Raw genomic sequence first — 25,381 nt, 5'->3', positions numbered from 1 at the left:
GTTAGAATAATAATTGTATGCAAAATAAAAACATAGTGGTAGGGCTGCCTTTTGTTCACTCTGGTGTGTTTACAATTTTGTTACGAGAGAAGCAACACAAACCGCCTCTAACTTCTTAAGGCAGGAGCTATAACCAGTTAAGAGACTTGGCATTCTGGTGAATTACAGGCCGTATCCACAGCCTCGACCAGGGTGAAAATCTTTTAGGCTCGATAGGTAGAGCATCAGACTAGGAAATGAAAGGTTCATGGTTCGATTCTTAGCGGATACATTGAATGATAATAATTATGACCTCTATGCCATTGGCGCCAACGTTAACATGAAGATGTTCTACAAATCTGGTTAACAATCCGGTACGAAATAAAACGCGACTTTTCTAATGAATCGTTCTGAATTATACACGCTATTCACCTTACCTACCTTATGAACTGCTAGTAAATCGTAAAAAACTTGCTATTGACCTTGCGTATCACCTGAATGGTTATTGAATAGTAATATACCTTATATTTACCTAACGTGACATGTAAATAGATAGTTTATCGAAAGATATCTCCTATTCAACTTCTGTGCCATGTGAATGGCATGTGAATCGTATTTAGTTTCCACCTTACGTGGAAAGTTAATACCTAGTGAATCGCAAGGTACATCCTACTCACTTTAAGAAGCATGTGAATAGCTAGTGCATCGTAATATACCCATTATTCACTTTAAATGTCTTGGAAATGGTTAATCCGTTGTAATAAACCTTTCACAGGCCATGTAAGGTGAATAAAACAAAGACCAAAATGATTGAGTTCTTGGTTGACAATATCTTTGCTGAGTTCGGTGGCATGATTTTCCATCAGACTGTGTATTTCTATGGGTACAAATTGTGCCTCTTAGATGACTGATTTGTTCTTGTTTTAATAAGAAGCTAAATTAATTCATGAACTTATCAAGACAAGTCAGTATTCTCTCGTTGTTTATGCCTTAGTCCAATAAAGGTATGAAATATGCAATAAACATATTAACATGGTATAATGGCGGTCTCTTTATATATTCTTTTCTTTTGAATTTTCCATCATTACTATAGCTAAAATATTACATGAATGTATATTATGACCTACAATATACTTTGCACTATTGGAACTAACCTATAATCAAAATCGCTATCTAAAATGATAATGCCTACCAGGAATCTACTTTCACTTTCGGTTTTGCGTAGTATAGCCCAATTATGAATGTGTCCTGATTATAAAATCTATATAAGAAGCCGATAACTCCTCATTTGTTATTGCGACATTTCACAGGTATGTATAACAGGTATTGATGCAGGCGAAGTAAGGAAATAATGCGAGACCTTATGCTCTTCGATCAAGGTATGTTATCCGACTGTTCATTATAGTGTCGTATATATGCTGTTGTTACCTGACATTTTAACTGGTGCAGTTATGTCCTACGTGGTCAATTTAAACCCGGAAGTTGATGAAATTCTTGTCTTTCTGAGCACGATTGATCTATTTTACGTGTCACCTACAATATTCAGATTTGGCATAGATTTGTATCGGTATAAAATATTCGCGCTGATTGAATTCGTCGGATGAATTGGTCAATTTGACAACGGAGAAAACACGGAGGTACTTCAATGTTAACAAATGAAGATTTTCTCTTTGTTTACTAGTATTATGATGCTGACTAGGCTATAGTACAAATAGATTTATAAATAGAAGACATAACGAGTTAAATAGTGCCTTATCTTGTATATTATGTATCGCTTTATATAAAACTGTAATTGCAAAAAGAAATAAAATAAAGATTATATCAAATAGATGTCATATATTTGCTGCTTGGCTTACACTATATGGAAATAGGACGGCATGATATAAGCATTGTCAGTTTTCTATAACCATACGGTACAAAGTATTGTCAGTTTAATTGTCAAAACATATCTAGTACTTTTTATTTAACATACTTAAAAAAGTTCATGTTGCCAATTACCTCTTGTTTGTATAAAGAAACTTCTTCGTCTTCCATGCGAATTGCGTAACACAAACACATATGTTGCTCCTTTAACATTTAGAAATACATACAGTATGCCAGAATGTAATTACACTGCATTATACAGCTGGGACTTCTAGGACTCAGTGGTAATGCTAGTGACAAATCAGTTTGAAATTCAAATTGTGTAACTACTTTTTAATAAAAAAAAGTTAGAGGACATCTAGTTAATTTTAGTATGGCAATAAATAATTACAATTTCTAGGTTGTAAAAATCCGTCATGACGGTACCAGAGCCTGGGCAAACATTTAACTAGTCATACGCACATACATATATCTACTTTTCCCTCCATGCAAGTGTGAAGCTGGACTGTAAACAATGTGCATGCAACGTTTATCCTCTGATGCTGTGTTTTATTATTAAATCTTTAGTTTTTCCGCTTCTTTTTCAGCATAAAATTGTTAACTAATAAATCGGCACCTAGAAGCGTCTACTTGAGATTCCATTTATGCGTTAGAAGTTAAAAAAATAAACGAAATTAAATTTTACTATTGAGGGTTTTTGCTATGCATGTAATAGGCTTATTTGTTTACATGACATATATGCTACCGTTTCCTCTATCATTGATGTACACAGTACAATTTCTGCTATTAACAACCCGTTTACTCCGTACACGTGCTTAGTCAATAACGAAGCTCTTGCATATACGATATTTAGAGATTATCATATGACCATTTTGATATTACACCCCATATCAGCCTGAGAGTCCTGATATCAGCCAGAGGGCCGATATCAGGACTCGAGGGCTGATATGGGATGTGCTATCAAAATGGTCATATCATAAACTTTTTATCATATGTTTTTTTCCTTTAAAATAAACAAAACATACACAAACGAATCATTTCTTTATTTTATTTACTGATATTCATTAAAATGACAACAAAAACAATGATGTATACTGATAAACAAAACAGTAACAACTATCATAAAAAGTCAACATTTAGAAATTCCTAAATTCCTACAAAATAACATGGTAATTAATAGTTTTAACAATATAACACAATGGATCTGGTTGGATTTCAATTTAATCACTGTCTGAATCGATCATCAACACAATACAATTTTCAATATCCATTGGGCATTAACCACTTAATGATTACAGTAATACTAACTAGAACCAACAGTTACCAAGCTTATAGAACTATTTATTATTCATTTGAATACTGACCCTACCTAAACCAAGCGCCCCTTTTTCATACAGAATTGACACTTCTTCCTTATTTAGTAAATCATCAGCATTTGGGCGGTTTCCTTTGCCTTGAATCTTCAAATTCTTCATTTTGGCACTTAGCACATCACGAGAATGTTTGAATTTAATATCGGTCAAAATATTGACGTCGTAGTGTTTCTCCTGTAGGTAACGGTCAATGCTGGATTGTTCAAGTTCAAGTTCAAGTTCTTTATAACTTTAAGTCGGTTGACTTATATTATCAGTTATAACTTATATACAAAACAATACAGAGACAACATACAATATGATACACACATACACACACGATCGTAAACACCTCAGACTTGATAGTTCGTACTCAGATTTATCGTTTTTTCTGACGTTCATGAAGAACCTGGCCATGTAATCCGCCAACTGAACCGAGTCAATGGACTCTGGAGATCTCCACTCGTTTTGAGACATCAGATAATCCGTGAAAATTTTGATGTCGGATTGCGTTTTTCTCGCAGAATTCTTGTTCCTCATGAAAGATGAAGAAATGTATCCTTGTTCCTCCTTGTTCCACGAAAGCTTCGGTATCATTAACTAGCATTATTAAATCGCCCCCCCCCCCTGCATTCATTACACGTTTCGTCTCCTTTTCCAGGATTAATTCATCTAGTTCAACAATCCTTGATGCCTGTTCCTCTAACATCTCCTCGCCAGTACTAGCTATAGACGTCGACATCGTTGTTTTGTTTACGCAGACGACAGGTGTATCACTAATAAGCAAATCCAAATACGGAAGTGGCGCCATCCGGAAATTTGGATGGGGCTTTGTAAATCAATCTTTAAATTATTTTCAATGAAACGGCATTTTTTCCGTGCCAACAATTCGTTTGTTTACATTAAAAGCAGACAACAATAAGCGGAAACGGCAAAATCCGGAAATTAAGGAGGGGGTGTGATATCACTTTTCTAGGGGGTGTGATATCACTTACAAGGGGGTGTGATATCACTCCAAGGGGTGTGATATCACCCGGCCTGATATCAACTTGTTGAAATTTTAGACTTATCACATATACAAAAAGGGTGTTATTATTAGTAAACATATGATAAACCTCAAAGGTGTTAAGATATATATTCTACATTCTCGATGTAAATTAACAGTTAAGTATAGTTTAACACTGACAAGTTTTTATGTGGTATACATTTATTGTAGCACTTTTACAAACAGGAAGTAATATATACGTTATACATGGTAACCATATATTCTTATGTGTAAGTGTGCATAACACATGCTTTGTTATTGATGTTGCTGCACGTACTGAGTTTGTTGTTTTAAAATAGTTCATCGCCGTAATAGTATTAATGATAATATGTATTCATGAAAAGGCATACACAACAAATTCAGTTCAAATAAGTTGGTAATTTAAAATGTTAGTATCTATAAGTAACGTATTTTGCCTTTCCCTGGAGTAGGCCATCAAAGCCATAGAAAGGCTATTCACAATGGCGTCCTCTATGTCTGCCATTTGTATAATCGTCATGTTAAAGATATTTAGGGGGGAATGAAGGCATTTTATTATTTGATGTTTTTATTGGTTGAATATTTATTTTGTTGAGATATTTTATTTGTTAAAAGTGTCCCTCTGCATGAAAATGCTAAACATTTATCTTGTAGTTTGCATAATGGCAAATGTATTTATTCATTCGACTATCTCCCCTGAATTTTGTTTAGATATATATAACTGTAGAGAGACAGGGCTTTGCTTCTTAACGCATACATTGAATGATAATAATTATAACCTCTGGGGTATTGGCGCCATCGTAAACATGAAGATAGTTTGCACAGCACGCAAACAATTCTGTACGCAATAACATTACTTACTTGGTGAATGGTATTGAATCGTATCCGTTATTCACCTTACTTACCATGTGAATTACTAGAAAATCGTAAAATTCGTCTGAATCACCTTACGTATCGTGGGAATGGTTAGTGAATCGTATTATAGCTATTCACCTTACGTGGCATGGGAATAGCTAGTGAAAAGCTTTTATGGCGCATGTGAATGGTAAGTAAATCGCATTAAACGTGCCATTTGATAGTAAATCGTTGAATATCTCCTGTTCACCTTGTTAACCTTTTAAATGTCTAGTGAATATACCCGCTTCTCGACTACCATGACATGTGAATACCTAGTGAACCGTAATATACGTGCTATTCACCTTAAATATCTTGGGAGTAGTAAGTGAATAATAATATACCGCTCACAAGCCACGTATTGTAAATACAACAAAAACAAAAATGAATTATACTGAGGATGGTACTGCGAGAATGATTGAGTTCTCGGTTGACAATATCTTTGTTAAGTTCGGTCATAAGATTTCCAAGCAGACTGTAGGCATTCCCATGGTAACAAACTGTGCCCTTTCTTTGACCGAGTTGTTTATGTTTTGATATTAAGTTGAATATATGGATGAGTTTACAAGGTCACTTCAGTATTCTCTTGTTTTTGTTACAGTTCAATAAAGCGATTGAATATACAATATACATATTAGCATGTTATGGTGACGCTCTCTCTGTATTTTAAAATTAAAACTTTACTTAAAATATCACAGGATTGTATATTGTGATCTACAATATACTTTGCACTATTGGAACTAATATCAAGCTGCTATCTAAATTGATAATGCCTACCGGAAATATGTCTACTTTCTCTTTCGGTTTTGCGTTGTATAGTCCACTATTAGCTGTGTCCTGATTACGAAATCTGTATAAACAGCTGATAACATGACATTTGTGATTGTGATATTTAACAGGTGTGTATAACAGTTATTAATATAAGCAAAAACGAAAATAGGGCGGGACTTCATGTTCTGCGGTCATGGTGTGTTTTTCGACTGTTTATAAACCGGTGTTCCCTATCATTGTTAAGGTGCAATCATGTCCTACGTGGTTAATTTAAACCCGGAAGTTGATGAAATTCTAGACTTTTTGAGCACATTGATATATTTTACGTGGCACCTACAATATCAAGATTTTGCATATATTTGTATCGGTTTACAATATTGACGCTGATTGATATAATCAGTTGAATTGTCTATTTGATAACGGAGAACACACGGAGATACTTTAATGTTAATACATATAAATTGTCTCTTTGTTTACTAATATTATGTTGCTGTTAAGGCTATAGTATAATTCGATTTATTTGTAAAAGTGTCTCTCTGCATAAAAATACTATAACGTTATCTTGCAGTTTTTTTAACAGCAAGTGTTTTTCTTCATTCGACTATCTTCTCTGAACTTTGTTTAGATAGATATATCTGTAGAGAGACAGAGCCAGTGGTAAGGTTATCATTAAACTTTCCTTGTTCTGTCATATCTAGTATGGGCCAGTTAAAGGATATATTTAGGTACAGAACAAACACATTTTATTGTCGGCCTACGTTATATAATATATATCGATTAAACTGGCCACGTAGACAGCTACTATAATCAAACAAACATTTGAGGTAACGTTATTGTGTCAATTGTTTACCTTTTATAAGTGCATCGTCTGCTATCGTGTCCTATCGTCTTTTTGTAGAATTTCAGACACAAATCAAAGGTTTTTTATTATTTGTTGTTTTGATAGTTGACTATTATTATTGTTGAAAATAATTTATTTGTTAATAGTGTCCATCTGCATGCAAATTACTGTAAAATGCGCCTTTAGTTTTGATTACAGCAAATGCATTTCTTCATTCGATTGTATATTTATATGTGTGTTACAAATGGTACATGGTAGAAATCTTAATAAAATACATGGTCGTGCCAGATAACATTTTCCAATACACACATAAAGTTACAGATTTTGACAGTGGTAAAGGGATCTATAAAACAGCTCGTGGTCTGACATATCTAGTGTCAACCAGTAAACGGATAGGATAGGTACAAACAAAAATGACATTAACTTTTGTAAGAGAAACCTTTTTAAGCTTGTTTTTAAATCTATTTGGTATGTATATGTAATAAAGATGTTGGTCAATTAAAAATGGATTCTTATTGTAGCTAAAACTTATAAATATGTTAGAAGGACTATTTCGTTAAGCAATTGGTTATAATCTTGTCAAAAATCCTTCATGATAAACAAGTAGGTACTTCTTATGAGCAACTCGTGTCGGGAAATTTACAGGATTCATTATTTTATGGCGCTCTGAATCGGTAATGTTTTTGGTGAACTTTGAAATAACATGTTATACTTGTATACACAAAAATATTATTTTAACAATTCAAGCTTTGACTGCCTAACGTCTTTGAAATACAATTAAAGGCATATATTCTTTAAATCAATATCATCTTCAAAATAACATCAATTATCATTAGAAAAGCGTTATTTACTTTACGTTTTAACCTACCTATATTGAACATTCTCAAATTCTCTCTTTAGTATCCTCTTGCATTTTTCATTTAACACATATTTACTTCAAATTTCAATCGTGAAAAAAACTTATTATGCTGATATATTATGATTATATATGCATTGCTTGTGTTGTAGATAAAAACAATAAAAAAATGCTACGAGTGACATCACATCCTAAGGCTGAGTTTGATATACAAGCTTTTTTTTAATAACATCCATAGTTACTGACAGTGGATCTTACACTGAGCTAACATGACGTCACTTATGAGGACAATGAAGTTTTCGAAATCTTGTTGCAGAAAGATTCCGATGTATACTAAATGTAATTTCTAAACCACAGGAGAAGTTCGATAGAAGATCATTTGTAAACGTTCTACAATGTATGTTTTTTTGCCGTCAAGATTAAAGCCATAAATTACATATCTCCAGGACTAAAAATATCTCTGTTTAATCGATACCGTTTACCTTTCTTAGAACGATTGTTTACCTCTTTTGTAAACATACTTTGTTAGTGCTTTCGCTTTAAAAAAGAAAGTATGTTTGTATAGCCAAACTATCCTTCATTGTTTATGTAACATGTAATTATGTTTATTCTTTTTAATGTCAGGTGAACGACGTTACCAGCTTATTATGGGTTAGAGTGCAATTATTACCAACATCACAAACAAAAGTTTATCTACAGGTCAGTATCCCTTTTAATCTTCTCCAATGCATGCTGAATTTCAAAATCGTATATAAATAAATATTTGTATGTAGATTTACCTCTCAGAACGAGTGTGTATTTCTCTTTTATTGATCCATTATTAAAAAGAAGAAACAAAATTTCATTGATTATATTTCATTTCTTCTATGCAATTCATTATTGTAATTGATTTCAATTCACGCAAAAGTTACAACACTATTAAATACATATAGTTACGCTACCGTTTCCTTTTTTTTATTTAGGAAATTGGGAAAATATTGAAAGGTTTATGGTCGCCATCATGAGGTTTTTGGGAAAAACGAATAATATTTATATTGTTGATAATTTTTATTACTGTGTGTCTCTTGTTTTTGAAGCTGTTTGATTTACATGGCGATTGTCGTGAAGTAGAGTACGCTAACCCTTCCGGAACATCTGGTCTGGTCCTCCCCGTACGTTTTCATTTCTCTATTTTGACTTGAACAAGTCTACCTGCTCTTTACCATAAATACAGTTTAGGGAATATAGTTTAGGGATATACAATCGAAATAGGGTTTATCGGTGTACTTCCGGTATTTACATCTTTCTCTGTCCTTGACCTCAAGGTAACTGTGGATATATCTAAGACAATAACAGCTTTTACCATAATACTTCTGATGTCTTTAAGAAGTGATATATATGTATTTCATTTTTCAGAAATGAATTCTGATGATGATGACACTGAGGAAGCGGAAGTGTACGCAGTCACTGACAACATGGCACAACCGACATCAGATATACCCGGAACCGGCGACGTCTACGCACTATACGAGAGAAAAGCTCAGCAGTATCTACGACTGTCAGATGGAGGGAAGGTGTTGGCTAATGCGGTGAATAACAACCCTCAAACAGGAAAAACCCCAGAGAACGGTTCATCTGGTAGCGAGTTAGGAAGCAACGTGTCTTCTTGTAATGAACTCATGTCCAAATCTTCACAAGAAAGGATAACACAACAAGATGTCTTACTTGACGAAATTACCAGTGAGAAATTTATACGAGACAGCACTGGCGCAGTTTCGGCAAAAGATATATTCACCTGTGATAACGACAGCATATATACTTCTGGCGAACAGGATGTTATCGACCACCATACTGTTGAGGTTGATGAGCAGCAGGTAAGTGTTACATCTGATACACCATCTGCGGGTTCTGATGAGCAGTTTGACGATACATCGACAGCTGACGATGACGGTTGTGAGAAAAAACATCGTTCGTATGCCCATTCAGAAAAAGCCCACCATGATCATGGCAAAGAAAAACTCTCAGTCACTCATCCGCGTAGCCAGGATAATCCTACCGAAACTCGAGAGGTAAGTTTTGGTAAAACATGTAATAAATCCTAAATCCTCAGATTCAAATTTACTTCTATACAACTAAGTTCATAATATGATTTTGATACAACTACATGTAAGTTGTAATAATAAGATATTCAATTTGATATAATCATCAATATCGATAACTTGTGGTATTTTTTTTAATGACCCAACATTTTCATCTTTACATTTAAGAAGATTCCAATCAATATCTCTCTTTTGTTGTAGAAAAAGGCAACCGAAAGAAAAAAGTTCAAAAAAATAAAATCATTATATAAGGAAGGCACATCATGGTTGGAAATTAAACAGTACACCAAAGGATTTGCTGTCTTTGGGAAACTTTTACAAAGCTCACATGACCTTTCCACGAACGAGTACATCTCAATGACCATCACTCAAATTTGCACAAACCTAGATGACGCTGGTGATTCAGGTAAGTTTGTATTCCTTTTATTAGATATTTCTCATTTTGAGGTAAACCTAGCACGGACCGCAGAGACCGATACCTATATAAATACAAACAGGTGTCATCTCAAAAATGATTTTATTTTATATCGAACGTAGAGTATATTATATGTTACAGTGTGTACACACACTTGTACGTGATTACAGGTTAAATCGTATGACACATTTGCACGACATTTCCGCAACGCCCGATACAAAATGCGTGACCAAAGTCGTTACAGTCTTTGTATGCTCACTGCAAGCATTGTATATGAATTGTAACAGTAGTAATTATATTTCAATATATCCGCTAAGTATCTCACACAGGACCTATGTTGCATTATTTGCAAGCAGAATGATAATTAATCATTACCCGAGCTAAATAATCTAAAGGAAAAAGCTGGAATTTTTCCAGTGCGACAATGATGATATATAGATAACAATGACAATTTATGACTGTTCAGAAAACTCCCAATGACCCGGTATTTTTTATGTGACGAAGGAAATTGCCAACGCTTACATGGTGTCTATGTGTAATAGCGCTAAGCTGAAGGTACTTGTTCCACACATTTTCGTCTCTTCGTTCCTTTGCATTCTCGTAAAGAGAGATGGTGGGACGAAACGATGCTTATTAGCATCCCTTCGCTACCTAGTAACGTTAATGTAATATTAATTAATGTAAGTAAGAATAACTAAAAGAGATCATCTTGTGTTTTGTGACCAGGATACAGATGTATTGAAAAATGTCTTATTCTGTAAGTGAAGTTAATAATTCGTTTTATCGCTCCCTTTTTATCATTAACGTTTTATAAAGCTATCGACAGGGATTAAGATACCACGTAATAAAAGTAAACAAATCAATCGTACGTATATTTTTTAAATGAATTTTCTAGCTTGCACGAGTTAGTTGTATATATAACGGTTCTAGATGACTTGTTGAATATACGTTTTATTGTATTTTATATGCTGTATCTTCTTTAGACATTCCCGCAGACCTGATACAAGTTCCCGATAGCTACCTGAACCAGATTTTGAAAGGTCTACTGGACAGGAGAAAATGGTTCCCTTTTCTCAGCATAGTCCGTAAACACCGTGAATTCAATGCCTCCAAAGAAAAGTGTATGGATCTCGTAAACGAAATATGTTTAGAGACTGTTGTGGGAGATCCACAGTTTCTAAGAAAAACTGAAAGATTGGACAATTTGATGAAGGGGTTATTGGATATAGGAGCAACTATACAGAATGGTAAGTAATCATAACCCTGTATAACTTGAAATTAGATTAATACTTATCTGTCCTCGTGAGGAAGTATATTTTTGTTATACCAATAATGTACAGAAAATTGAAACATTACAAATGAAGAACGATTTTTATGAATCTTTTATAAAGGGGAAATGTTACTGTTTATTGCTATAAACAATGTCCGATGGATTTATAAAAAACAAACACCAAATACTTACATTATTATATTAACAGCTGTTCAGTGTTTTATATATTGAATGTTGAAGTTCAATATCTGCTGAACTTACTAAAATAACTATTACCATATGTTTTATAATTATATTATCTAACAATTATGATTATAAAACAATTGTTTTTCGTTATATATATGATATTGTATAAACAGTTGTATGACGGCACATGTACAACGCACCAGACATAGCGTGCGCAAAGCGTACGCGCATGGGGGGTTGGGGTTACAGTGTTACAGTGACCGTTATACTGTCAAGATTAGGTTTGGCTCAGGTAACAGAACATGTAAATAACAGTTTGATGAGTGACCAGAGTTTTTTCCTGGCCTGTGCCTAACACAGAGAGCTGATATGTGATATCATATGAACGTTATGGAAACACAACTGGAGATTAGGCATTTGTTAGTTGCATTCGTTTTGGTCTATAGCTGCCCTTCACCTGGATTTTCACACTTCGGCGAGTTACGTAAGTGCCACGGGTGAAAAAAACTACGGTTCAGATATATTTACAGTGTGGCAATGTTTAATTGTATATTGGACAGTGTATATATGTATTGTAATTTAACATGTGTTGATTTGGGTCGTTTCAAAATCACAAAAAAACATAATTTCTAAATAAAAAATAGATAGATAGAAAGCTACATGTAGCCTATAGATGTAGCTAGAAATCAAGTTTCTATGTTTAAACACAAAACCATATCTATTGTCAAGCCATTCCTCAATTTACACCAACCACGGTTGTTTTTGCACAACGTTCGCACAAATGCGCGCAAGGAATAATCTTCCAGATTTGTATCATTCGCACATGGTGCGCCCATTCTTCACACACCGTGCGCACATTCTTCCTTAATCTTCAGGGGGACAAAATTGTATCTACACATGCATCAAAAATGGCCACTATAGGATCCTCCCCTTTCTACTGTCGAGGGGCGCTCATTCAAGACACCTGACCATATACAGCGGTGACACGCCTGTACATGCTGCATTAACGATCGCGCTTCAAAAAGGTCAGTTTTTGTTTGTTATAACCTCATATTGAACTCATGCATTGTCGTCTCCTTAAAGCAACGATTTTTACAACTGTGCTATGCCGATGGTGTTATTTATAAGAATAAATGTTCCATGAAAACTAATAAATGCCTTTTCCTAAATTAAAATAATAGGCCATCACATTGACCTGATAAACAGTTACAAACACTTGATATACTATAACATCCATGTGATAAACTGATACAACATGCGTGAGATTCGATGACGACAATGTGTATATTTAGATGTTATCATATCAACACGAAATCTCCATTTAGGTCAGATATTAGTTGAGAGTTGATATGGCATAGGATATATAAATGGTTATAACATAATGCTTTTATCTCATTCTACTCCATAAAAAGTTTAATACGGTATCAAAATTAGCATCAATAATACAGATCGAGTGTAATAGAGGCGTTATTTTCCTGAAATGTTTTGAATCGGGCGTAAAATGAATATGGCGGGTACTCGGCAGATTTGGCGCGTTCCTGGAAGATATGGGCCGGTCCGGCACATTACCTATTCACAGCTAATAGTATTTAACAAGCAAACCAATCATATCATGGTGAAGCATCTGATCATTTTTGTTGTACTGTAATAATTTATCGTAGTTATGATTTTATCCTTCAGAAACTTCGAGACTTTTGTTGTCAAACTGACCTAGTTTCCTCTGTTTATATATGACTTTATCATGATTATAGACCATGTCGTATGTCCCTAGGTTTGTCATGCAAACTTTCCTGTAATTGTTGGCAGACATCGTGAAGGGTGCCACATGTGGTACAGTTATCGCTTACACTTCTGGAACACTTGTTTCGTCGTGATGTATGCTAATGAAACCTATATTAACTTTACCACATAATATGTTTACTATTACTTTTGATAAATTTAAAAGGATTATTTTGTCATTATTGATTTTCATTGTATTTAAAATTGTTCATTACTAAAAACAAATCTGGAACTAGTGCACTGCACAGAACGGCAATACTATGATCTGGGTACTTCGACTTTTACCTACAATGAGTCAGCTCATAACACATGATTGTGTTTGAAGTTTTTATTTTCAAATTATGAATGTTATGTGATAAAAAGAATCTCGTTCCCGTTCAATCAATTCAGTATGACTATCTATTATACGACACACAGAATTAAACCATAATTATAACGCCATTGCCATCTTTGTTGCAAACATTCGTTGATTTACAACAACTTTTCTTCTGATAGCTCCAGGACATTTCGAGGCGTTTAAATTGCTGTTAACGAAGTTCCAAGAAGATCCACAGGTAAACCATATGTGTGATCCCACAGCAAAAGACAGAAATGGAGACGGACTGCTACATCTCGCCCTTCGCCAACCAGACGGTAGTCAATCCAGGAAAGCTATTGATTTATTGATCCAGCATACCCAAAACCCTTCAGCCATCCTTTCAAAGAATAAGAAAGGACAGCGTCCGTCAGATTTGATAAGGGAAAAACATGATCTAAGATGGCGAATATTAGAACCATTTTTCTGTTGTATTCCCGCACAACCAAAGCGACAAAAGGGGAAGAAGAAATCGTCACAAGCTGCACACGTTCGGGAAGACCAATCTTCTTCTGATTTAAACAATGCTGTGGAGAAACCAGTGGACTCAGATACCGGTGTTCTAGGTACGACACGAGAATTCCCTTCAAATGAAATTGGAAAAACCTTGACAAATGATGCCGACTCAGAGCTCTCCATTGATGACAAGAAGGTACGTACATACAGATAACTAATTTGCTTGCTAGTGGTATTGTCGCATCAACTTAAATTTCTGATGTTGCTCTTGTCTATTGACCTCATGAATAAATTTCTTATGTTTATATACTGTATCCTTTTAGATGGTCGTTGGATCATTTTCGAAAAGCACAAACAAGCTGACAGAAGAAATTAAGGAAAGGAAGAAGGTGAAAGATGTGCCACATGACAAAAATGATAAGGAAGAGGGCGTGCCACAAGAAGAAGAGGAGAAGAAGGGACAGAACATGTCACAAGGAAAAGAGGAGAGAAAGGATTACGTGCCACAAGAAGAAGAGGAGGAGGAAAGAGGTGTACCGCAGGAGAAAAAAATAGAAGGAAATATGCAACAAAAGGCAAAGGCAATGGATGATGTGATGCAAGATAAATGGACAGAAAAGGAAGAAAAATACAAAGTGAAGGAAGAAGAGGGAATAAAAATAATATATACAAGGGAAAAGCTGCAGGATACCGAATGTAAAGTTGAGGTTGTTGACAACAAGGTCAAGGAAGAATATGACGATAAGGATGCACAGGATGTTCGTATAGATAATCAGGTAAGTACAAACTGAAAGTTATGACACACGTATAAAATAACTTCATCTCACATATCCCACATCCTAGGTCCGAACACTTCAATTCTAAATATAACACCTTCGGTACCATAATTTATTCTCTGCAAAGCATTAGTTTTGGCCTAAACTCTAAACTTAACCTCGTTTAGAATTCCTTTATGTCTGATCAGTACATATAATAGACTGTATTTATTTCGTCTCAGAAACATTGAATGAATTCTCGGACCAGGTATTAATAGTTCGTTGGTTTACTCTGTGACTCTGACTCTTCTATGATTAAATAATTGTTCAACTTGTCTAAGATTGTCAGTAATATACATCTTTATACATATATTTCCTGGAGTTAATTGGTTCTGTGCATGGTTAGATCTGCATATTTGGAGTATTCGGTTTCGTTATTATACAATTATTGACTTTTGTGATGGTGAATATGATGTGATATATCATTTTGTCAGGTTCATATCATATTTACCAGCACAAGAGCCCAAAACTGTTTTATTATATGCTTCAACAATAACAATTTGTATAATTAACCTTTTTTGGAACGAGCCTTCGTGTAACATTTAGCCAGGGTTGAATCCAACAGTTCAGCATCGTAGCTTTTGAAGACATCTGCACGTTTATTTTCCTTAAGCTATAAGCATAATGACACGCACTGCGTGTTCGGTGGCGGTTTTTTGTGTTTAAAAAAACAACTTTATCTGCAAGTAGTTTTTGGAAATATTGAGATGTAACGGAGACGAAGAAGCATTAATTATCTGTTGTCGTCTGACAAACTGCGTTCTGTTCTTACTGCGAATACGCTACGACAGATTCCGGGGAAATTTAATATAGGCTCTATTAAGAAATCGATATTCACCGGATAACAAGTCTACATGCATTTTTTAGACTGGTCACGTGTATAGGATCCGACCAATGTGATTGCGAGAAATATTCAATCATATAATAAAATGATTTATTGCCCAGGTGTCAAGGGTATAATAAAACTAACAGATAATATAACGCGAAGTCGATTATCGTTGCAAGAGACAGTTTTGAAACATCATTAATAATACGTACATTCACTGATAGCGATATATTACTATTATCATAAATATAATTGAAATCATCAACATCAGCAGAAACAAGAAAAGTCCCTAGTCATTCGACCTGAGCCGGCTAGATATACCGCCTGTGCCAGATGTTACAAGAACATGACTAATGCTAAAGAGCACCTGCGGCTTAAACGTACTGGAAAGGCGTACACATGGCTAGCAATGGTCATTGGAGAGACACACATAAACAGCAACAGCAACGTACATCGAGGACTGGTTGATGAGGCCCTGACATTGGTTATAAACAGTCTCAGTACGACCTTAAACCCTGGTAAGTCAGTTGGCCCTAAAACTGGAAACAAAGTATCTGTATATGACCTTTCATTCATGAATGCAAGACTCAAACCCTGGTCACCAACAGTCACAGTACAGTCTAAAATCAAAGTCGGTGAGGCCACATTTCAGCCCTAAAAGTATCACATTCCGGTTAGTTAGGATTCAATACTGGTCTCTGTAAATACTAGGATTGTATCTAAACATAGCTACGTTTGGCCTCAACATATGATGAAAATTGATTTGATTTTTTTACGTTTGAAAGCGTCAGAGGAAAACAGTTTTAAATGCACAAAAATGGGCTGGTATAAGGTACATTGCGTGACTTTGAAAATATGCCAGTTTTAACACTTTTTGTAATAAATAATCAACAATATATATATTTGGAAAGGGTTTTAATTTATTTCTTATTTTTTGTCATTTATGCAGAAATACCAGAGAGTTTGGCAAGGATTCCTGTGGATTTCTATCAGATGATTATAAATGACTTGGCCAAGGACGAAAAATGGAGGCAGGTTGACATCATGGTTCGAGAGAATCGGAAACATCATGGTGATCTGTCTTTGAGGGATTTTGCGAAGAGCATAAATATTGCCCGAGTGATACGTCACCCGTCCTTCGTCAAGCAAGACAACCTCCTTGCACAGCTTATTGACAACATGTTGGACAGCGGAGCAATCATGGAAAATGGTAGAGTGTTCTCTCTTATGGAGAGGTGGCCTTTGTGATTTATTGTAACCTAACCTTTGTCTAGCCACCAGTTTTAATTTGACTGTTTTGTAAATAAGTTTGTTTTCACGGTAGATGATAGTTTAATAATCACATTAATTTGCACATAATAAGTTCAAATCTTATTGAACTTATTCAATGGATCCTATAAATTTCATATTCAAGTGCATATAAAAAAAAAAAAAAAAAATGAAAACTACAGGCATAGTTTTCAATATAAAGTGATTTACAAGATATATGTATATATAAATTGATCCTTTGTCTATATAAGAGTTATTAGTCAAGATAACAATAAAGAATATCAGCCCAGTTGCAATCTTATGGTAAGCATCTACATTCTAACTGCTCAATTGCTTATCTTGTATACTTCTCAAGAGCATTTCATACATTTATTTTGTTGTTAGTATATTCATTCAATATGCTCAGATAGGAAACCATAATACTTGACTTAAATGATCATCACCTAGAAGTAAAATGAAATACTTCTGTATTATAGAGGGGAAGATGTGCATGCTAGCTGCAATCCAGGAAGAACATTTCAAGTTGCTGTGTACACTGTTTGAAAGGGGAGCTAACCCGGTATTCTTGTCCCTACAGCCAGGGGACACACCCCTTCATGCATCCATGTCAATAGCCTTGGAGAGAGACAAAGGTATTGAATATTCAGAGGGCACATATTAGATTTATAATTTTGACCAATCATAATAGGATGCTGTAGTGGAAATGTGACAGGTGTTATTTTTGTGTAGGAATATTAAGAGATATTCTTCCTCATATTGGTGTTTTATAATTTCTACCAATCAGAATAGGATGCTGTAGTGAAAATGGGACAGATGTTATTTTTGTGTTAAGAGATTATCTTCCTTATATTGGTGATGTCTATTGATGTTTCATCCTCGTGGCTAGCTATTTGATTGGTGTCAGGTCAAAAAACCTGACCAATCACTTGGCTGATACTTGTCCTTTGAAGATTACAGAGGCGCCACACCTGACTTCAAAGCTAGTAAGTTTTACCGTTATGCGATCACGAGATTATTTTGATGTACATCAAATGATCAAACTAGTCTTCTCTTGTCATCTCCAAGGTTGGAGCACACTGAGCCTTTTATTTTGTTAGGACATATTCCAGGGGTGTAAAGAGCGAAAGTGAACGTAACTCCTAGATATTGAGTATGTTCATGTTTAAAAGTAATTTCCTTTTAGTTCAAGGGCTAGAAAAAGGGGGATACATTTTGTTTTACAGCTACTATAATGTTTAAGTGTGTCATGTCTGATCTGTGATTGATATATTGGAAGCTCTTTCATTGGTCGATGATATATTAGAAGCTCTTTCATTGGTCAGTATGAGTTACACATAACCTAGTAAACTTTCTCTGGGTAAGGAAGGACATCAGACTGCTTTTGTGAATGTCACAATTACTGTTGAAAAAATCATTTGGTGTTATAAATAATAAACACCAGGAAATGTTCGCTGCAGTTCAATTTTGCCTTTTTCACCCTTCTGGAATGAGGCCAAATTTAACATTACAGCAAACCTTAGGCAATAACATAATTTACATAACAATTGAATGTGAAATGCAAAATTAACACTGGGCGATTTTGGAGTTCATATGTACAGGCGAAAATTTGATTGGGCCAAAGTTTCCCAGTATATTTCCTGGATAATAAGCTAATGACACTTTAAAAAGCAATTTTTCAGAGTGAAGCATTATGAAAATGACTGAAATTTCAAACAAATCATGATAATACAATAGAAACATTTCACTTAAAGCTGACAGTGCAAGTTAAAAAACTTTCAACTGAGATTATTTTTTTATTTATTTTTTTGGTCTGGTCTTGAGATCTTCCCGATCTACTATGTCCACTTTTCTTAGATAAATGCTATCTTTGACGTGTTCCATTTCAATTTTATTCAACTGATATGATACAAAATGTCGGTAAAAAATTGTGAAAGTGTTATTTATATATATAGTATAGTAGTACCTGCGTACATATATTGAACAAATGATAACCGGTTTGAAGGTTTGAAAGGTAGTGCGCTTTTTACACCCCAGTGAGACCCATACTCGTTACCAAGCAAGGACAAACTAAAATGTCGGCACTTCCTTAGAAACGATGGAAAGAGATGAGGAAAATCACAAAACCAGGGGAAAAAAACCTTTTTTTTTTTAAATCTCAATTGAAAGCTTTTTAACTTGCATTGTCAGCTTTAATTAAATACTTGATGGTAAAAAAAATGTCCTGAAGGGGAGACACTATACATTATGGAACAGTTCAGAAATGACTTCAACGATTGAGCTACAAAAAAAAATCTATAAATTTTCATTATTTGCTTTTAGGCAACTTCACAATCCTCAATATTCTTTTGGATAAATTTAAAAGTGACCCGGAAAAGTTTGCATTACTGGACCCTAACCAGCAAGATGCCAATGGTGATTGCCTCTTTCACCTCGTGGCCAAGATGAAGTACAACAGCACCACACAGAAAGCCACCGAGCTTTTGTGTGAAAAGAAGATATCTGCTCTGGTCTATAATAACGAGGGAAAGCTACCAAAGGATTATTTAATCAACAAGAAGAACGACCGCAGGTAATAGAAGTTTTAAGAAAAACTGCACCAGTTTAAACAATATCAGTTCGTGGACAATTTATATCTCTTCGAACATCTTCTTCTTCCTCCACTACTAAATATACAGTTTTTTTCAGTCTGTTAATTTTGGATGGGGCGTTTTTATCTCATTTTGAGAAGAAAACATACCATTTACGAAGGAAATTTTCAGGAGTAAACTGCAAATTTTTGGAATTAGGCATAAATTTGAAATAGTTTCAATTTGGCATTGAGCCTATGATCGACCCTGAAAATGCCCCGGTAGAAACACTGACATTTGTTCCTTTTCCTGGAGAAACATAATTGAAAGAAGATGTTCTTGACAAAGTACTGTAAGCAATCCATAGTCTATAATTTTTCAAACGTTTGTAAATGTAATAGATATGTGATCGCATATGCTCCATACAGGTACGATCTGCAAACATATCTTCACAATTAGTGAAACAAATGTCACTTTAATGCTGAATGTGAACGATATGTTTTATTTCAAATGAAAGTGTTGCTATATTTTTGTTATTGATGAAAACTCTGATAGTTTGACTATTATGATTTGCTATAGCAATACTATTGTAATAGTATTTGGTTCTTAACCATTAATTGACTTTACAACTGATGTATGCTTTCTTTAATAAAATTATTTATCACATAATGCACTGTGTTATCCAGTGACTATACCCAAGTCATTTTTTTGCTGTTTTAACCAATGTAATATGATCTATCAGCCCTGTGATTTGTTATAAGTTACAATTGTTTCAATTGTGATGTCACGTCTAGACATGTACATGACATCACAGCCTTACGCACTGGAGTCAAAATGGTGGCTTTTTACATTTCAAGGTTGCATGACAATTGTCATTTTACAAGAGTACATGCCACCAATCTTGATTATGTCATAAAAAGGATTTTGCACTCATTTTCGTTAATTAGATTTTAAAGAAATTATCCTAAATTTGTTGCTGAAGGTTGTATGTTATCTAGTTTACAAATTTTCATTGATCTTGTATATACAATCAGCCAGAGGCTCGCTAAATTGAAAAATTCTTAGACTCGTTTCATAAATCTCATATGAAATGGAAACTCGTGTAAGATCCTATATATCAGTATTAACTATTATTAATTATTATTGTGGAAAAATGCCTAATTCTCCAACTCTTTAAAGGACCCCAGTACCACCACAATTTTATGAAAAGTAATAGAAATGAAATAAGAATAATCAACAGCACTGTTCTGCTTGTGAAAATTTCGCGGGACTAGACCAGGATGCAATCCTAGACTTCAGATTGTTAAACTATAGCTCTAAACAAACAAGCTACCTGGTCAAAGGAAGTGTCCTGGCTAAACTGTGCTGTAGTTATATCCGAACGGAAGCTAAGGGGAGGTTACTGTATAAAGGAAAAAACGCAGAACAGTGGAACAGAGATCCTTAAGAGGCACAAATACATGCTAGACTGTAATAAGTAAGAATAATATATACTCATGTTATTTTGTAATTTTGGACAACAGATATTTTATGTATTTTTGACAATTGTTAATGAAATGATAAAACTTGCCATTGGTGTATTATTTAGGGAAGTGAGCTATGAGGGGATTGTTACAATGTATAGTTACATTAAAATTTCATTCACCTCTGTTTCTGCTTTATACACTACATAGGCTGCAGTTCTTTCGACTGGCATCTATTGAGACAGAAACCAAACCGGCAACCAAGAAGCCAAAAAAACCGAGGCTGAAGATGTCGGAGGATGATGTGCTTGATGAAGAACAGGATCTGTTACTATACAGTAGGACAGATGAAACGCAGGCTCGTGCCGCACCGGAAAAAGTCCCACGCAAAGATAAGAAGTTGATTTTTGCTAAGACTTCAACACATCGTGAAACAGCCAAGAAGAAGATAGAGGAAATGATCTTCAATCTGCCAGACACTCCTTACTCTATATTCAACCCCAAAGTTCCCAGAATGGAGGAAGGTTGGAGGTCACGAAGGTCAGGTGAAGGTCAGAAGGGAGCCAGATCGCCAGACAAGAAAGATGATCTTAAGGTAGAATAGATGCAGTTATTGTTGAACCAAACATTCAGAATAGAAAAAATACGTTGTTTTTTTTCCCTACCAATTCATAATGATTTTTAGGTCACCAAAATCTCAAGTGACCTATTGCGATCGCCTTTTGTCCGGCGGCGTCCGTCGTGCATCCGTAAACAATTTACATTTTCGACTTCTTCTCCAAAACTCCTGAACCAATTTCAATTAAATTTTGCAGGAACNTTGACCCTTGGGCAAAATTTATTATGGTTTATAATGGCAAATGATACTTTGAATATTACATGTTAATAACTTGATTGGAATTATAACCTTGAGTTGACAGTTTGATACTTTGAAAATATTGAGCCAGCCCTATCCCCAAGGGCTGTAGGGTGGGGCGCAAAGGAGTCAGTGTGCTAAAATTTCTTCATTATCCTTGTTTAGAATCAGAGGTGCTAGTTTCAAATACTTTTTAGTCTTAAATCTGTATGCGAGATATTGAATAAGGTGGTTTTATTGTTTTTTGTCACTTTCAATAATATTTCTGTACGTGTTAAAAACAAAATCAACTCTCTGTATAAATATATCAGGTGACCGTTAAGGCCCATGGACCTCTTGTTTTCTGAACCCTTGCCTGGTTACCTGGTCATAGATATGGGAGAGTCTATGAGCCCCCTCATCTTGGTTCAGAACTGGCCCACTGTGGTGTGTCCAGAATGCTTATTTTTGCTTGGACAGATTGATCACTCTATCAAATACTTTGGAGTAAACTGAGTCAATAAAACATGATTTTGATGTGATTGCCAATTTATTGATCCGAGACTCTGACTGCATTCTTTCAGATTGCCTGAATTTCTTTCCCTTTTGGGATTCCATAACTTTTAGACATTCACTAAGGTGGATCCCAAATCACCTTACAGTTTCTGTGATATAAGATATGCCATATTTCTCGGACCCAATTTCTGGTTGCCTTGCCCAGCCATATATCAATGTTTCTCATTGTCTTACTCGCTTAGTATTGCATTTCTGGTTACTTTGTGAACTAATAAAATAACGTTTCTGGTTTCCTTGCCCACCAACAAAATAGTGTTTAATGTTTTTTCCCATTCACATCCATAAAATAATGCATTTTTTGTGTCCTTGTACACCTATTTGTAGTAGTTTCCCATCCGTATAATAATGCATGTTACGATTGCCTTGCTAGCCCATGAAGTAGTATGTGCCTTTAAGTTTTCCTATTCCATTTTACTTTTGTATTTACCTGATGCATTATTTTTGCTGAAGCTGCTACTCAATAGCAGTAGAATTTCAGGTATTTAACTCTTTTGCACAATTGAACATATTCATCTGTTGTTCATAGGTGGAGAAACTGGATGGAACAGCCCATCAGGCTGATGCAACTGCTGCCGCACCCCCTCCGCAGGAAGAGCAGCAGGTGGAGGCCATGATCAGTGGGGAGCTGGAAGCAGAAGAGGATGAGGAAAAAGAAACCTATGAGGTACACAACAGATATTTTTTGTCCTAGATCAATTAAGTTAAAGAAAACTATTATTTTCATGCTTTTACTTTCCATTATAAGAATACATATTTGCACACCTTCTACTCTAAGTACTATTTCCACTTAAAAGGACAAAATTTGTTGAATAGAAAATTTTGCTACCTGTCATTATTTTCATATTTTACGCTCTGCTGTTACAATATTCAATTATACAGGTAGATGTTCAGGCTTTTGACAATCTGGAATGGGAGGTAGAATGTACGTCTGATGTCTGGAGAACTCTCCGTGACAACCATGTCCTTCCTGAACTGAAACGGCGCATTGTCTGTAAAGTCCAGCACCTGGCTAGTGGGGAATGGAGAAAATCCCTTTGTAAACCTGTTACTGCCAGCAAAATGCCCGAAGCACTGCGAATTTTTGAGGCCAAACTGTCAAAGGGAGGCAGGATACTGTGGGAACTAGCCATTGCATTTTCGCCACGGTTGAGTGAATCTGCCGAACGCCGTTTGAATGTTGAAGAAGAAGAAGGTGAAGATCTTGCTGTGAGAGGAGGGAGGATTTACTCCGAGGTGATCAGAGTTTGGGACATTGTGTTTGATCATGATCACATTCACAGGTGTGTGGAACGTATCATCAAATCACACAATCGTGGTGAGGAGTGCATCATACAGAAAAAACTTAAAGGAGTGAAACAGACTCAGTTCCAGGAAGGAGCAGGTAAAACAAAGCTGATTTTCTAATCTGTACAAGGGGTGGGCTTAAAATAAATGAAATGTACCGGTAGATTGAATTCTTGAAAAATCTGTACCTGGCTATGTCTTTATATAGAAAACAGGTAAAAGTGTACAAAAGGTATAGGTTAATTACCCATTGTAGACTTATCATTGGTAAAATTTACAAAGGGTGGACTATGCATTTCAAGTATAGATTACTTATAATAATAAACCTATGCTTTTTGAACTTTGCACTTGATAAAACTTTTTGTTTTAAATGGCTGGATTGAAACTACTTCAACAATGTTAGAGGTTTTACACGGCGAAAAACTTTTGACAGGCGCCGCATAACCTCTAACTGCCCATAGCTGATTTTCCCGATGTTGACGATCACATTTTCAAAGTTCGGATTAAGAAAGAGTATATCGTGTTTACATACATTCAAATGGTCAAAAGGGTCCAATAAATATTCTTTTCCATAAATCCATGATTATATGAGAAACATTTCGTGTCAAAGACATAAATAATGAGTTTTTCCTCATTCGAAGCGAAGCAGAAAGCATTTGCCATGATTTTTCCGGTTGCTACAAAAATGGATTACATGCAATGTTTCACAAGCGGAATACAAACAAACTCCGTATCATTTTGTTCCGTTTGAAATCCTCCCTGCTATTTTGTATTAATCCAGAATCCATGTTTTAAATGTAGGTCAGAGATGTGCTACAACGACATGGACATGTATTTTGAGTGTTCTATTCCGCAATATATTATATATTTGTGTCTGTGACATACATATGAGATCTATATTATATAAACCGTGAGTAGACATCGTTGTCATGAACTGTTAACCACTTAAGTGAGTTTTTCAAGCCGATTTTGTTCCGCCCGGATTTCGGGCGGAAACTGCATCAAAGAATTAGTGCTTCGGAAATGAGAGGTCACAGTCGGCAAAATCATATCCGATTGAAAAAAGGCCGACCAGCGGCCTCTCATGTTATGGGAGTAGATTGAAACTTGACAGATTGCTAGTATAAAATTTCTGGCATCACTATATAATATTCTACACAAAGTAACCCAAAATTTAATTGATAAAATTGACAGAAATCATACCCTGTTTGTTTAAAGCTCGACAGGTGTGCATGTGTAAGAGCTTAATAGCTACAAGAAAGTGAAATTAAAAAAATCCCTGTAGAAAATACTCCAGGTACTTTTCCTTTCCTTAGGGAAGCGTTATCCAATGATATACGCTGAAGCTGATGTTGGATTCAAGGACCAGGAGCTGCAGGAGTACCAACAGGAATTACAGAGGTTCTATCCCCCGGCCAGTAGTAACGACACCGAGTACCACATCCTCAAGTTCTACTCCTTCTCCTCCAATCTAGTCTACCATGTCCTACAGAATATAGAGACAAAAGTAGGTACTACATATCAGTGATACAGAATATAGAGACAAAAGTAGGTACTACTTATCAGTGATACAGAATATAGGGACAAAAGTAAGTACTACATATCAGTGATACAGAATATAGAGACA

At 35.2% G+C, this 25,381-nt stretch overlaps 1 protein-coding gene across 4 annotated transcripts; it reads left to right on the top strand.

Moving 5' to 3' along the window:
• Nucleotides 1-1,211: 1,211 nt before the first annotated feature.
• On the top strand, nt 1,212-25,375 carry LOC110441249. 4 transcript variants are annotated; one of them, XM_021484357.1, is made up of 16 exons: nt 1,212-1,289; nt 8,205-8,279; nt 8,976-9,628; nt 9,860-10,064; nt 11,057-11,320; nt 12,405-12,554; nt 13,804-14,315; nt 14,443-14,895; nt 16,032-16,278; nt 16,710-16,970; nt 17,506-17,661; nt 19,349-19,598; nt 21,270-21,654; nt 22,997-23,134; nt 23,350-23,851; nt 25,071-25,375. In XM_021484357.1, the coding sequence occupies exons 3-16, from the start codon at nt 8,978-8,980 to the stop codon at nt 25,280-25,282; spliced, it is 4,386 nt and encodes a 1,461-aa protein (XP_021340032.1). In that variant the 5' UTR covers nt 1,212-1,289; nt 8,205-8,279; nt 8,976-8,977; the 3' UTR covers nt 25,283-25,375. The 4 variants fall into 4 exon arrangements, with proteins under 4 accessions (XP_021340032.1, XP_021340034.1, XP_021340031.1 ...); XM_021484359.1 differs by having other exon boundaries at nt 1,258-1,358; nt 16,035-16,278; XM_021484356.1 differs by having other exon boundaries at nt 1,258-1,358.
• Nucleotides 25,376-25,381: the final 6 nt, after the last annotated feature.

Source organism: Mizuhopecten yessoensis, unplaced genomic scaffold (assembly GCF_002113885.1).
Source record: "Mizuhopecten yessoensis strain PY_sf001 unplaced genomic scaffold, ASM211388v2 scaffold715783, whole genome shotgun sequence".
Lineage (NCBI taxonomy): Eukaryota > Metazoa > Mollusca > Bivalvia > Pectinida > Pectinidae > Mizuhopecten > Mizuhopecten yessoensis.
The sequence above is the reverse complement of the archived record's forward strand: the minus strand, read 5'-3'. Positions and strand labels throughout refer to the sequence as shown.